Source organism: Manis javanica, chromosome 5, assembly GCF_040802235.1.
Source record: "Manis javanica isolate MJ-LG chromosome 5, MJ_LKY, whole genome shotgun sequence".
Lineage (NCBI taxonomy): Eukaryota > Metazoa > Chordata > Mammalia > Pholidota > Manidae > Manis > Manis javanica.
Genome location: NC_133160.1, coordinates 26,978,345 through 26,993,510, shown reverse-complemented (window position 1 = coordinate 26,993,510; position 15,166 = coordinate 26,978,345). Strand labels below are relative to the sequence as shown.

Below are 15,166 nucleotides of genomic sequence, written 5' to 3'. Positions count from 1 at the left end.
GAAAATTCAGTTAATTTAATGACCTGAAAGCAGCTCTTTGTGGCTGGAGCTGAGAGTGGAGGTTGGAAAAGGACCCAAGGCAAAAAATGAAGCTGGAGAGTTAGGGAGGGGTTGCACTCAAATGTTGCGACTCAGTGTCAGTTGGGACTCAGCTCCAGTGAGTAAAGTGTCTCTGTGTAAGAGACTTAATAGAGAGTTTGCTGCAACTGAACTGCAGCGACTCAGCTGCATCCAGGGTTGCCAAAGCCTCCTGTGTTTTAGGAGCAGTACTCCTAATAAAACGAGATTATTAAGGCAGCGTCTTGAGTTTTGCATTTAGGCTGCTAATTTGAATGTATAACGTACTGTGCTAGGTCAGATAAAATCTGTTTGCATCTGGCCTGTGAGTCACCATTCCTTCCAGTCTCTGGAGGAATCATGTAGGACTTGAGGGCCACTTTAAGGAATGTGGGGGAGATTCTGAGAGTGGGGAGCCATGGAGGGCTTTAAGCAAGGGCACAGAATCCCAGGCTTTTGCAGAAGGGCCTGTTGGCTGCCATCTATAGAACAGCAAGAGAGGAGGCAGGGCCCGTGGGGGGATGTTGTGGCTCCTGGGGAGGGACAGGGCGATGATGGAAGCCTGAACACAGCATGGGGATTAGGGCTGGGATGTGGGACAGATGGGATTTGATGGCAGATTAGAAGGAATGGGGTGTGTGTGTGTTGGTGGGGGGTGTCAAGGTTAACGCAAGGGTCAAAGCAGCAGCTACAGAGCAAGGAGCAGGAGCAGTGATGGATGAAGATGACCTCGGCCCCTCTGGGTCACTCAGAGTAACCTGGACCTGGGGCTGGAGTCACAACACCTGCCACAGCCCACTTGGTTCTTTGTGGCACCCAGGCATCCCTTTACTGTGTTCACCTGTCACATGTAGGCCCAGTGGGGTGAATAGGACACCCCTTGACCTGAAGGAACTGCAGTCCAGCCAGGAAGACAGACTAAGGATAACCGATGAGTCCGGGGCAGGAAGCTGGCCCAGCATCTACCGGAGAGCAGGGCCCTGGGGGGAGCTGCAGGGACCTTGTCACCTGCGGAGCCGGGGAGGCCTGTCCAGCAGGAACCAAAGGTGATGAGGCGTGGGGCAGGGCAGGGCATCTGGCTGGAGTGGACTGGCCCCGCAAAGGCCTTGAGATGTGACAGGGCCAGTGAGTTAGTGGGTGACCCAAAAAGAACCCAGAAAGACAAACTGCCCCTCCACATTTCACCTACGAGGGAGATTCAGCCTTTCTGCCAAGGTGCTTCCTTTGCATTTCTTCAGGTACCTTGCTCTGAGGTCCCACTGATTCTCCCCTGGGACAGAAGGTATTCAATAAATGTTCCTGATGCTCCTCCAGACCCCTCCCCTCTGCCCTCTGGAGCGATGCTCTGATGAGTGTTTAAATTCTGCTACAGACTGTGTGCCTGTTTAAAGGATTTCCATTGGTCTTACTTCACTGGGGTGAAGATCAAGGCTGCATGTAAGTGGTATATGGTACGAGTGCACGTACCCACGTACCCAGAGGTGAAGTGGGGTGGGAGGCAGGGAGGAATTCCAATGTGCCTCACTGCCTTTCTGTTGTAATATTAAGCCCCTACCCTCTTGACACTGGACTGAATTTTGTGTAATTGTGGGATGATGCTGTGCAAACCTCAGACATTGGCTGGGTATAGAGCAGGTGCTGCTATACACCTGCTGATTGAAGTTAGGTCTCCAGTGATCATATCTTGTAAGCCCTTCCAACCTTTCAAACACATCAGGGAAGGACATGGCCCCTTGTCCTGCCTCTCCTGGCCAGCATGTCTGCCTGGGTGGAACGCTGGGTCCAGGTTCTAAAGCCCCAAGTCAGTTAAACATGGTGGGATGGAATGAGGGTGGACACCATGGACTTGGAACCACACTTAGGTTCAGATCCAGCCCCCCATCTCCAGATCAGGGGCAGCAATGCCTCCTGAATGTCTTTCTCATCCTGAGAGTGTTGAGTGGGTGGATGTACGTGCCTTCTCAGCCCTCATCCCTCCTCACGCTGTGTGCCCTGCAGGGTGTTAAGGAGCAGCCATGTCCACCCTGTACCCATCTCTGGAGGACCTGAAGGTGGACCAGGCCATTCAGGTAAGCAGCCACGGCAGCCTTCGTGATTACCTCAGGGTAACCCATGGAGGCTTGTCTTGCAGGTTGCTGGGAGTTGGGGCCAGTGCAGAGTCCACTGGGTGGAGCTGGTGCTCAGGGGCCCAGGCAGTGGAGTTGCAGCAGGAACAGAACAGACCCAGCAGCTGCAGACAGGCGTCTCTTGGGCCTGCTCTGCCCCGAGCTTCCTCCATGTGGGTTTGGGTGGACCCCACACCATAAGGCTGGCTTCCAGAGCACACCCCATGGCAGCCCATGGCCTGGTACTTTTGCTCAGCCCCTAGAAGACCCCTTCTCCTTTCATCCCACCTGTGGACCCATGGGTTTTGAGAATTTGAGGCTCTTCAACTGAGCATTTAGTTGTGAGCTGGGCCTCAGTGTTCTGGCTGCTTCGGGACATAAAAGGGTCATGCCATGGGGTAGGTCATGGGCCCAGGAAGAACCTGCCTGCAGAAGCATAGACACCTACAGAGGTTACATTTGCACACCACCTTGAAGATGCATGGACTCACCTCCCCAGACTTACCTCCCCAGCATACTGATGCCCTGAACGCCAGCCTCAGGGAGCCCCTGGCTCCAAGTGTTCCGGGGTCCTGGTCACAGCTGACCAGCATTCCCCACCCCTCCCCAGGCCCAGGCCAGAGCCACACCCAGGATGCTCGCCCTGCTGGTCCAGGGCACGGCTGTCTCCCAGCATTCAGGTGAGTGAGCTGTGGTGGGGGTGCTCCTGACCGAGAGTGGCCTCTCTGGCCATTTCCCAGCACTTGTACCTTGCGTGCCACTGTGCTGAGCATTGTATGCACATGTAAGCCTCAATAGAGCCCTTTGAGGGGGACACTGAGAAAGCTGCGGCTCAGTGGGACACTAATGTCCCTGATTTGGGGTCACATGAGGCAGCTAGGATGTCTGGCCCTTAGAGATGTTCGCGGCAGTCTCGATTCAGGCCAGTGAGCCCTCAGGTCAGATGCCCGCCTCCCGCAGACTGTGGATTTCTTAAGAGTGGGGCCCTCATGGTCTCAGCACTAGTCCCGCTCTCTGTGTTGGATGTCTTGCCAGTGCCAAGTAAGGTCAGTGGAGCTGACCACCAAAGTGGCACACGAGGGACTTGGTGTCTCACATGCTCCTGGAGGAAGGCAGGCCCACGTCCCCAGCAAGCATCCCTGCCCCCCTCCCGCAGGTCCCATGTCCCTGGGGTACATGCACTCTCGGGGATGTACCGCAGCTGTGGAGATTCCGGGCCCAGGCTCTCAGTGAAAACGAGCGGCCACCTGGGAGCCAGGCAGGCATGGCTCCGCTCACACCCTGTATCACCTTTCTCCTTCCTCTTTTCCTTCCCATCAGTTTTATACCCAAACCTGGCAGAACTGGAAAATTATATGGGTCTTTCCCTCTCCAGCCAAGAAGTCCAGCAGAGCCTGCCTCAGACTCCAGAAAGCTGCCGGGTAGGTATTCATCTCCTGCCTAGTGTGGGCACAGAGTGTTCCTTGGTTTTGACATTTAAACAAACCTCAATCTCCTCTTTCTCCAGCATGCCTGCCCCTGTTTCTGGTGGCATTTCTCATTCTGAACCTTCAGCACAAGTACTGTGGGACTTTGTGGTTTCCCGAGGGCCTTAGGGTTGCGGGGCCACTAGCTGCCCTCTGACCTCTGGCTTCAGGCTGTGGGCCTGAGCCTGCTGGACAAGAAGGGAGGACATTAAATCCAGCCTGAACACGGTGGCTTATCAGGAAGGGCTGCTTATGCCTTGAGAGCAGCAGTGTGGATGGCAGAGCCAAGCAGAAGGACCTTGTCACCCAGCTCTGGTCCCCCAAATTAAACAGTGATGCTCGATTCTTGCTCTCTGTGGCTTCAGGGAGCCAAAGAATGGGTGATGCAGAAATATTCACTCTGCAAAATGTGCTCACTTACTTATGGACTCCATCCCCACTCAACAGCGCCCCCTGCAACCCCAGCGTCCTTGTGGGCCATTTGTCAGTGTCCTGTTCTGCCACTTCTCCCTGAGCCCATGAAAATGGGTGGCAAAGTGTAACTGCAAATCTCGCTAAGGTGGGAGGGTTTCATGAAGTTGACGGAAGTGACGATGAGAACTGCCACAGTCACATAACAAAGCTGACGGAGGATCTCACGGGAGGAAACAGACAGGGACAGGGACCTGTGGGACCCTGAGAAAAACTGGTGACACCCTGGTATATTTCTCCAAAATGATCCCCTTAATAGTTATTCTGTGAAGTGCAAATACAGAGAAAAGAACGTTGTGTTGTCTGTAGTTACATTAGGACATAAGTGCATTTCACCTAAATTTTGATGAAACTATGACAGATATATTTATAAAACATTTTAATTAAAAATTTAGCTTAATTTTTAAATAATCATGGATTCACAAGAAGTCACAAAGATAGTACAGAGAAGGGTATAGAAGATAGTACCTTCACCAAATTTTCCCAGTGGCTGCATTTCACGTAGCTCAATATATCACAATATTAAAAGCAGGCATTTTCCATTGGCACAGCCTGTGTCTGTAGCTCTGTGGGTTACTTTAGCACCTGAACAGACCCATGTAACCACAGGTATAATCAAGAACAGAACTATTTCATCTCCACAGATGTCTCCTCACACTGGCCCTTCATAATGAGGCCACCCTGGCCCCCTCACATTCCCTGAGCCCTGGCCACCAGGGCTGTTTTTTGTCTCTATAATTTTGTTGTTTCAGAATGTTATGTAAATGAAGTCATATATGTTTGACCTTTTCAGATTGGCCTTTTCACTCACAGCACCATGCCCGTGGGATGCCTCCCAGGCGCGGTGGGCATCGTGGTTTTCCCTTTTCGCTGTGGTGTAGGATTCTGCCGTGGGCCCTGCTGTATTTTCAACGTGTTGTGGGACATCTTGGTTGTTCCCAGTTTTTGGCTATTACAGACCAAGCTATCGGGGAGGGATGTTTGTGTGCAGCTGTTTATATGGGCATATGTTTTCATTTCTCTGGGATATATACCCAGGAGTGCATTTGCTAGCAATTGCTGGGTCATGTCATAAATGTATACTTAATTTTTTTTTTAAGAAACTGCCAAACTCTTTCCAGAGTGGCTGTCCCATTTTATATTCCTGCCAGCAGTGCATGAGTGTTCCTGTTCCTCGCCAGCATTTGGTGTTGTCACTGTTTTTAATTTTTGCCATTATAATTTTGTCAAAACTACAAATTAGTTTGCCATAATAATTCCTGTCATTATAGTTGCCCCATCTTAATTTGCATTTCCCTAATGGCTAGTGGTGTCGAACATCTTTTCATGTGCTTAACTTACCAGCTGCAAACTCTTACCATAAAAATGTTTCTTCCTATCTTTTGCTTATTTTCTAAATGGAATGTTTGCTTTTTTAAGTCAAGTTGTGGCAGTTCTTTTTTCTAGAGTCCTTTATCAGAAATGCAGTTTGTAAATACTTTCTCCTGGGGTTGTAGCTTCTCTTTTCAACCTATCAAAAGGGTTTCTTGCAGAGCAAAAAGTTTAAATTTTGCTGAGATTCAATTTGTTCTTTTTCTTTTGTGGGTCATGCTTCAGTGTCCTGTTTGAGAAATTTATACAAGACCTAGGACCTGAAGATTTTCTCCTTTGTTTTCCTCTAAAACCTTTCTCTAAAACAGTTATTGTTTAATGTTTTACATTTAAGTTTATAATTTCATTTAATTTTTGTACAAGGTGTGTGAGGTTTAGGTCAAGGTTCATATTTTTGCCAATGGATGTTTAATTGCTCCCCACCGCTTGCTGAAAAGACTGTTCTTTCTCCATTGAGCTGCTCTTGCACCTCGGTTAAAAAGCAGTTGGCCCTAACGTGTGAGGCTGCTTCTGGATCCTCTGTTCTGTCTCGCTGACTGTGTGTCTGTCTTTCACCATCACCACACTGTCTTGATTACTGTAGCTATAAAGTAAGTCTTGAAATTTGGTAAAATGATTCCTCCCACTTTACTCTTTATGTCAGAATAGTTTTCATTAGCCTAGTTTCTTTGTCTTTTCATATAAAGTTTACATTAACCTTGCCTATATTGACAAAACATCTTGTAGAGATTTAATAGAAATTGCATTCACTCTGTGTATCAGTTTGGGGACAATTGACAGCTTTACTGTGTTCTTCCAATCCTTGAATAGAAACTATCTCTCTGTTGCCATCTTTTTATCTTTCATCCGTCTGTTGTTGTTTTCAGCATACAATTCCTACACATTTTGTGAAATTTATACCGAAGTAGTTTTTTGTTTGAGTGGTTGTAAGGGGCATTGTATTTTAAATTTCAGTTTCCACATGTTCTTTGTTAGTAGATAGAGGAAAAGTTGATTTTGTATGACAGTCGTTTATCCTGTTACCTGCCTGAACTCAGTTATTAGTTCTAGGCGTTTATTTGTAGATTCCTTGGAATTTTCTAGTACACCATCATGTCATCTGCAAATAGAGACCATTTTATTTCTGGTCTGTATGCCTTTTATTTCCTTTTCCTGCCTTGTTACTCTGGCTAGTACTTTGAGTACCATGTTTGACAGCACTGGTGAGGCTGGACATCCTTGCCTAGTTCTGGGTCTTAGGGGAAAAGCATTCATTCATTTTTACAATTTTACCTTAAGTTTTTCAAGACAAAAATCAAATCAAGTCCTCTTTTCCTCATTGCTACTTGCTGTGAAATATTTTTCATCTTTAAGTGGATTTTAATGGGGTGTTCTCCTATACCAGTTTATCTTAGAAAATGAGGGTCCCCTTTCTGTGCATACCCACCCTCTCCCCATTTTCCTAGTTGTTTTTTTAGGGGGCCTTTGGCGCCCCCTCCTGGCTTCATGGAACCCTGTTCCCTCTCTGGCCCTGAGAAGAAATGTGTGGTGCGGGGGTGGGATAGGGCTCAGGGATCACTCCATCCGCCTTTTCCCACCCCAACTCCCCGCCCCCCACCGTGACTCCCTGTTCCCCTGGTGTCTGCAGACAGTGGTCTCGGGCCCCTTGCCGGGCATGGTGGTGGCGCCGGTGTCTGGGAACAGCCTGTGAGCGCGGCGTGCGGAGATCCACCTGTGCAAGGATGAGCATGGGAAGACCGGGCTGCGGCTGCGAGCCATTGACCAGGTAGCGCCGGAGGCCGGCAGGAGGGGACGCCCCGCCGAGGGCAAGAGTGCGTCTGGACAGCACCCCTTCCGCCCCGCAGGCCCCAGCTGCTGGCGCTCCCTGCTCCCATTACGTCCTGGGCTTTGCCCTGAGCGGAGCACCCGCGTCAGCGTCAGGGCCGGCAGCGAGGTGGAGGTGGGGTGAGGGGGCACCGTCCCCAGTAGGGCAGGTGCAGAGCCGCGTGCCGCCTAACTCCCAGGCGCTGGCTGTTCCTCTCAGTTGCCTCCCCCAAGGCCTGGGGCTGGCCTGGGTTGCAGCAGCAGGGATGGGTTGCCCCTCTGGGGGCTCCTGTGGCTCAGAACCTCCCTTCCTCCCTACCCAACAACTGACAGGGATCTGGCTTCCAGATGGCTGTCTGTAGCCAGAAACCAGGGACACTGATGCCTCTGTGAGAGGCCTGTACAGGCCAGAGCTTCTGATGCAGCCCAGGGTTGAAACCCTGCCTCAGTGGCGGTCCAGTTGTGTGGCCTGGAGTGTTTCCTCCCCAGGAAAATGGGGTAACCATTGTGCCTGCCATGTGGAGCTGTATCCTGGTGCCCTGTAGGCTCCCAGAGGATCAGCAGGAAAGTGACAGCTTCGAGGAGGACCTGGGCTTGGTGGGCCGGGGGCTCACTGTGGGGTCCTGCCTCCTCCAGGGGCTCTTTGTGCAGTTGGTCCAGGCCAACACCCCTGCATCCCTTGTGGGGCTGCGCTTTGGGGACCAGATCCTGCAGATTGACGGGCGAGACTGTGCTGGGTGGAGCACAGCCAAGGCCCACCGGGGGGTGAAGAAGGCTTCAGCTGAGAAGATCGTCATGGTTGTTCGGGACAGGTGAGTGGCTGGGCCTCAGGAGCCTCTCCGTGTACCCCCGGCAGCATCCCAGCCCAGCTCACTGCCTCTCCCTGCCAGGCCGTTCCAGCGGACCGTCACCATGCACAAGGACAGCATGGGCCACGTGGGCTTCGTCATCAAGAAGGGGAAGGTCACCTCTGAGGTCAAAAGGAGTTCTGCAGCCCATAATGGGCTGCTCACCAACCACTCTGTGTGCGAGGTGAACGGGCAGAATGTCATCGGGCTGAAGGTAGGCCGGTGACCCTGCTGTGCCCTGGAAACTTCAGGGGCTGGGGGACTACTGGGTGGTGGGAAGGTTCACATCTGTGTGGGGGCTGCTGCTGCCATCTGGGCCTCAGCGTCCTCATCCTCAGGCTGCTCCGCAGATTCAAAAAGACAAGGTGCGTAGAGCTCCAAGCACACAGTAATGCTCAATAAATACTAGCTAATGTCACCAACACATAGAGGCCAGAGATGTGGCAGAAAGAGGGAGTGTGCCAGGATGTTGCACCCAGGTGGCTGCTGGCTACAGGGACACCTCCCGGCTCTGTAAGACTTATTTGCATCCTGGACCACATTTAGCAATAGGAAAATTTTAGAAAATTGCTCTTCAGAAACTCATTTCTGACCTCTGTTCAGTTTTCAAGGGGTGTGTATGAAGTTTTGTCCTGTAAAGACAAAAAGGAGCAAGTGGTCGGGGGGTAGTGCTGTGGTCGTCGGCCGAGAGGTGGCTGTCTTCAGGGAACGGGCCACAGAACATGCTGAGTCGTGTGCCTTCTGGTCCCTGCACAAGTGAAAGTGCCTTTGTCCTGACTCAATGCCCCCTTGGAGCCTGAGTGGTTCTCAGTCCCCTTGGGACTTACGGTCAGGATCCCGTCTCCTCCTGCAGCCAGGGCTTCAGAGCGCATGTGGCAGGATCCCCCCAGCAGGAGTGGATTCTCATGTCATAGCTGATGCAGTCTTTTAAGCCAGTTTCCCACCCCTCCCACAGGCCATCACCAAGCCATTTGTGTCACAAATCTGCGTGCCTGTGCCTGACAGTCTCCCCACCCTCCCTGGAGGCTAGCTCTGGTGGCTCATGAATATTGTGAGCAGGAAGCTCTTCCTAATATCTGTCAGTGATCCCTTCTGCTAAGGTTTGCCCCTCCTGGGGGGTCAGGCATGACAACCCAGAGGGAACCCATTGGACCAAATAGCTGACCACATTAGTACCCCTCCTGAGGAGTGGGCCCTCTGAGTTCATTCCTGCCAAAGCAGTGCAGGTTGTTGATCTTAACCCTCCTGGAGAACAGTTGTTCTAAAACGTGCTGCAGAGTCTCTCATGCTCCCTGATGGCTCCAGGCATCAACTTGTCAGTTGTCCTGCCAAACCATGGCCTTGTGAGGCTCTGAGCCTGGGTTTGTCCCTTCACTGAATGGCCCTGGAGAACCATGCTTCTTGAGATCATTTATCTCTTCAAAGCTTACCTATTTCCTCTCTGTGGCCATCACTCACCCTGCCTGGCACATCTCCCACTTATCCTGCAACAACTAAGAAAGCACATAATCAAGTTACAAAGATGTGTGAAATAAAGGCCACCCTTCTCTGATCGGAGGCCGGAGGCTCTTCCCAGCTTTTAGCATTTGGACAGTTTGGTGCACTTGGCATAGAGACTTTTTGTTTCTTGTTCTCGCCGTGATCTGGATGGTGTCTGCAGGTCTTTTTACTTCTCCACAAGATATAAGAGGAAGAGGTCCCATGCGGGCTTGGCTCAGGGTGGCTGACAGGAGCCCAGTGGGTGGGCTCCTAATGTCCCCCACCGTGTGCTTAAGGGCAGAACCTGCATGTGACCAGGGCCAGGAAGATGGGATAGAAAACGTGGGCTCGGGCAGCCTCTGGGAGGTCTTGGGAGGAGGAGAAGGGGAGGAGCGCTCCGGAGGCCCTGTTCTGGGTCAGCCCATGACAACTGGCCTGCAGGGTGAGGCCAGTGAGCAGTGGCTCATTTACAGAGGAGGTCCTCAGGTGGGATCCCTCGCTCTTGCTGGAGTAAGTCCTCTGCTGTGTGTCTGCCTGGGACCCTCCCCTAACAGGCAGCCCTGCCCTGCAGTCAGGGGTTCGTAGCATCTCCAGTAGGAGCAGCGCTGAACCCCACCCCCGCACATGTTGCCCTCGGCCCCCTAGGATGACTGACCACTCACCTCCTTTCCAGGACAAAGAAGTCACGGGGATTCTGGCCACAGCTGGGAATGTCGTCACCCTGACCATCATCCCCACAGTCATCTACGAGCACATGATTAAAAAGTAAGGCTGCTCCCCTGCTGCCTCGCCTTGCCCTACCCAGCCAGCCAGGCTCAGGGCACAGCCCGGCCTGCCCTTCCCTCCTGTCCCTTCAGGGTGGCCGGCGGCTCTGGACATGTGAAAGTTTTAGAAGTGGAAGTGCAGGCCCCCGTGTGGTGCACAAGCTGGTGGGCGGGTGGGGAGAAGCTGCTGCCAGTTTTGATGACCGTTGTTCCTGCATCTAGGTTGTCCCCAGCGCTGCTCCACCACACCATGGACCACTCCATGCCAGATGTCTGAAGCCACAGGAAGGCAGCTCTCCCCTCCCCACTCCTGCAGCAAAGGGCAGAGGTCTCCCGAGGCAGGTTGCAGAAGCCTGCTGCCTGGGGCAGGGCTGTCTTGAGTCGGGGAGTGTTCTAGGTGGGGCGACACCGGATCCCGGGCATCTGTCATTACTACACACAGGCCTCCCTGGAGGCTCAGACTCCTAACGGGGCAAAGGCCCCCAGACAGCCGTTCTCTGTGCTGGTTTCCATGCTGGCATGTAGGCAGGCCGGCTAAATACTGCTCAAAACTACTGTTGGGTCCTTTTCAAGATTTTTGACACTACCAAAGTTTCACATTTTGAGAGAGCAGTAATACATTTTTTGTGAGAACTTGTTTTCCCCATCACTTGCTCCTTGTCACCAACTGTATATAGCTATGACCCTTCTTTTGAATAGCGATTTGATTTTGAATAAAATCTCTTCCTCAAAGGTAGTTGAACCTTCCAGAATTCTTAGCCCCCTGACAAGCAAGGGAGAGCTTGTTCTCTCCTAAGCAGTGGTGAGACAGAGGCCTTTTTTCTACCCATTGCTTCTGAGAGCAGTGGCTTGGCTCTGCCACTGTCGCATGCCGCCAGCCAGGCCCAGGCAGGGGTGACTGGGGCTGGGGACAGGGTGGACTCTGCATGAGGGGCCCTGGCTTTGGGGCAGCCTTGCTCCGTGGCTGTGGGCTGCTTCTGCAGCTGCAGAAGGTGGGTGAGAACCACCCCGGGAGGGCTGCAGAGGTGCGATGTGGTGTACTCACAGGGCCTCATGCTCTGGGGGCCCCGGGGAGGCACTTCTAGGTCCAGGAGGGGAGTCACCCCCAGCTGCCATACAGGTGCGTGGCAGGGCTCGACGGGCGCGTGGCTGCCAGGCCTCAGCGGTGACCCCTGAGTGCGCAGCTCCTTCCCGCGTGCGCATGATGGCTTCCCAGCTGGGCAGGACCCGCTGAGCACTCTTCACACCCCCTCAGAAAAAAGACACATTGTACAGAGAACAGGCCGAGGGGGTGGCTGTGTTTTCATGCTGTAATTCAGAGCTGTCTGCTGCGAGTACAGCTCTGTCCTAACAAAAGGACAAGTGACAGAAGTAAAGACCCCCTCCCCCTGCCTTCCTGTATCCCCTGAGTTCTCAAGGGGATGGCGGAATAGAAAAGTACACTGTCTCCCAAGGTCAGAGAGGGGCCATGAGTTCATGGGGCTGAGGCTCCTCAACAGGCCTTAGCCCCAGAACCCTGTCATTGCCCACACCTCCCGAGGGTGCCGCCAGATAGTTGGGAAGGTGTTCGGTGAAAAGCTAAGTTATCCCCTTGGGAGATAATGTGGGATAAACGCCTCTCGGGGCCAGCTCTCGTTGCGGAGCCCCAGCCCTCGCCTCTGGTTCCTGCCCGAGCCTGGACAGGAGGAGCGGAGGGCCACTCTGGCCCAGGCCCTCCCACGAAGGAGAAGCTGCTTCCTGCTGCTGGGCTCCAGGGGACCAGCAGTTCCAGAAGATGATTCCTGGAAACATGTCCTTTGGAATCTACTGAGCTCCGGGGGAGAGGGGCGGCCCCAAAGATTTCTGCTGCAGAAGCTGAGGACAGGAGGGAAAGGTCACAGCCTGACAGGAGGCAGTATTAAACAGGAGGGAAAAGGGGAGCTTTGGAAGTTGACACTGAACAGGGGGCCCTGGTCTCTGGCCTCACCCTCCAGCCCCCCATCCTGTGCCCCGCAGAGGCTGGGTTTGGAGCCTGCGCCTGCAGGCCCCTGCACCTCCACTGCCTGGTGCTGCATAGGCCACTTTGTACCTTTTGCATAGATGTGGATGCTGAGGGCACATGCACATGTACAAGAGCCTGGCTGCAGCCACTGGCCAGCGTGGTCCCAGGTTTTGTCCCGGACCGGGGTGGTGAGCCACTGCCCCCCACTAACATGAAGAAGAAAAGCTGGTTGAAGTCCCCACCAGACCCCCAAGGAGAGGACCCTCAACACTGTGGGTTAGGGCCTCTGTGACCCAGACAGGCAGGTCTCGGGTCACAGCAGCAATAGAGGACAGCTGCTGGCCCCACTCACCTCATCCACAGACCCCAGGTCGAAGCTGCCTCCTCCTCCTCTTCCCCCGGGCATGCCACACTCACCGACAGGCTGGGGTTGGGGGTGGCCGCAGGCCGGAGTGGGGTCGGCCCTCGGATGATGGGCTCCCGTGCCTCTAGCTCATCACCTACCCTCACCACCACTGCTGAGTTGGGGTCTCTGGGCCCTGGGGGGTGGGGATCCAGCTCTGGATGCCTGTCCCCTGACTCGAGGACTGTCCCGCAGACCTGGGCCTTGGTCACTTTCTCCAGGATTGTGTCCAGGTCAGGCTGGTACTGCACAGAGTCTGTCTGGATGGCATGCTCCCGCATGCAGCTGGCCTGCACGCCAGCCTCCATGCCACACAGCAGCTTCTCATAGGTGTTGCTGGCAGGGAAGCGGGGGCCCAGGCTGAAGGAGCCGTGCAGTGAAGCCTCCTCGGGGCCACAGTCCACCCCCAAAGACAGCAGGCTGCTGGCCTCCAGGGCATCCGTCTGGCTCAGTGTGTCGTCGGTGGCCACAAAGCCACTGTCAGCCCTGTCCTCAGCAGAGGCACCAGGGTGGTCGCCAGGGGGGTGGTCACCGCAGACAGCTGGGTCACTCAGCTTGGTGTAGGTGGAGCTGCGAGTGAGGGAGCGGGCGGGGGACCCGCCAGCCGACTCCCCGGCGCCGTCCTCCTTGGCTGTGCCGTTCTGGGCCACCTCCATGCTGTGCAGCAGCGTCTCCAGCTTCTTGTTCTGAATGTTGATGTCCATGAAGTACTTCTGCAGCCCCTTGTCCTTGTCAATCAGGTTGTTCTTGACGGTGTCCATGACCTGCTTGAGCTGCTTGATCTCCTTGCAGGCCTCTTTCAAGGCCAGCTGGGCCTCCACGCGGTGGCACTCCTCCTCAATCCAGTCCTCCTGCATGCGTGACAGCTGCGTCTTCAGGTCATCGATCCCTGGCCCTGCTGCAATGTGACCAACGTGCTCCCCGGCTCCAAACCAGCAATGGCTCGCATCTCATCTGGAGTGGCCCCAGACTCCTTTCCTGGAGCTGCACGGCCCTGCCTGCCCCACTGACCTCCTCACCTCTGCTCTGCTGCTCCCTCTGGCTCCACACCGGCCGCCTTGCTGCTCCCAGAAACGGGCCCCACTTCACAGCTAGGTCGTCGTCTCGGCTGTGCCCCGCATGGACCTCTATTCCCCCAAATATTCCCCCAGCTGGTACCTCAGGGCTCACGGTCTCTGCACAGACTCACCTCCCCAGAGAGTCCTCCCCTGACCATGGGTCCTGATTAACGCCCATCACCGCCCGCTTCACTGATTGTCCTCCTCACCCCTGCTTCACTTGCTTCCATGTCAGACCTACTTTGACCATTTTTGCTCTTCTCCCTCATTTGCTGCGTGTGAGGGCCCCGAGCACAGGCACCACGTTGGTGTATCCCCACTGTGTCCCCAGAGCCTAGCACAGAGTCTGCCATGCTGCGGGGGCTCTATAAACAAGGACAAGCTGGAGGAGTGGAGGGCACACAGAGGTGCTGAGGCCCTGAGCTGCCTAGTGGGGGGGGGGGGCAGGGCCGGCTCAGACTCCTCGGAGTCCTGGAGCCTCTGGGGGACCCTCTTTACCTTGCCCCACACTCCCCTGCAGACCCTGGTCCTCAAAGCCACACTGTGATTTATGGATGCAAAGTCATGGTCACCTCACACAGAAGTGAGGGTGGGTGGCCTGGGCTGGCTGGTCCCCAGATCTCCTGGCTGTGCTTTCACTACCCAGTGCGAGGAGCCAAGTGTCCTTCCAAACCTTCTGAGAAAGTTGATGCCTCCCTACACACTGCAGGGCAAAGATGCCTTGGCGGAGAGGGTCCTGCCCTGATGTCACCACAGGGTTTGGCACGCAGGGTGGGGTTGGGGGTCCTATGTTCTCTGTGACTGAAGAGCACAGGCTTTGCTGTCTGGCTGACGGGGCCTCTTCTTAGGAACCCTCCACATGTGGGACTACCTCTCCTGTCTGCCTCACCCCCTAGATGTCCACAAACCTTTTACCTCCCCCCAATCCCCCAGGCAGAGCCCCCAGGACCCACTTACCAAGGCAGGGAACAGCCTCAAGATAATTTTCCTGAGTGGACCACATTCAGGGTACTGTTAGGGGCACGCCACTACACTCTGCATCGTGCAGGCCCTCCTGGCTCACACCACGTCCTGCCTTTTCCCAGGGAGGACAGGGTGCCTAGCTGCAGTGCCTCCTGCCCCGGGCTAGGACAGTGATCTGACTCTGTGGGTCCCACTGCAGCCATTCCTTTGGGCAAATCTATGATCTACCTCAGTCTTAGTAACTTAACAGTTTTCTTCAAACTATTTTTCTTTTAAATAAATTTGTTTTCAAAGGGAACTATAACTGCCTAGTGTGAGTGGAAAATCAGACTCATTTCCCAAAAATAACAAGCGACTGAAAAGTTTATAAACTTTCCCCAAAATGTAATTAAATTGT

At 54.0% G+C, this 15,166-nt stretch overlaps 2 protein-coding genes and 1 pseudogene across 2 annotated transcripts in view; 2 read left to right on the top strand and 1 right to left on the bottom strand.

Annotated features, from left to right (window-relative positions):
* The first annotated feature begins 1,339 nt into the window (after positions 1 to 1,339).
* LOC140849502 (syntenin-2-like) lies at positions 1,340 to 11,100 on the top strand (annotated as a pseudogene).
* The window catches only part of LOC140849500 (syntenin-2-like), a 115,344-nt gene continuing 101,608 nt past the window's right edge, over positions 1,431 to 15,166 (top strand). The window contains exon 1 of the mRNA XM_073236786.1: positions 1,431 to 1,494. The gene's annotated coding sequence lies outside the window, so the exon portion shown is untranslated. The remainder of the gene's footprint in view (positions 1,495 to 15,166) is intronic.
* Positions 11,810 to 14,159, bottom strand: LOC140849720 (syntaphilin-like). The gene is made up of 2 exons (XM_073238062.1): positions 14,048 to 14,159; positions 11,810 to 13,697 (listed from the first exon to the last, which is right to left on the bottom strand). The coding sequence occupies exons 1-2, from the start codon at positions 14,157 to 14,159 to the stop codon at positions 12,694 to 12,696; spliced, it is 1,116 nt and encodes a 371-aa protein (XP_073094163.1). The 3' UTR covers positions 11,810 to 12,693.

What these genes read in the sequence shown, in the direction of transcription:
- LOC140849720 (XM_073238062.1), bottom strand. Translation starts at nt 14,159, where the DNA reads ATGGCAGACTCTGTGCTAGGCTCTGGGGACACAGTGGGGATACACCAA. An exon ending in GAAGAGCAAAAATGGTCAAA is followed by an intron (nt 13,698 to 14,047) that starts GTAGGTCTGACA and finishes ACTCCAGATGAG; the next exon opens with ATGCGAGCCATTGCTGGTTT.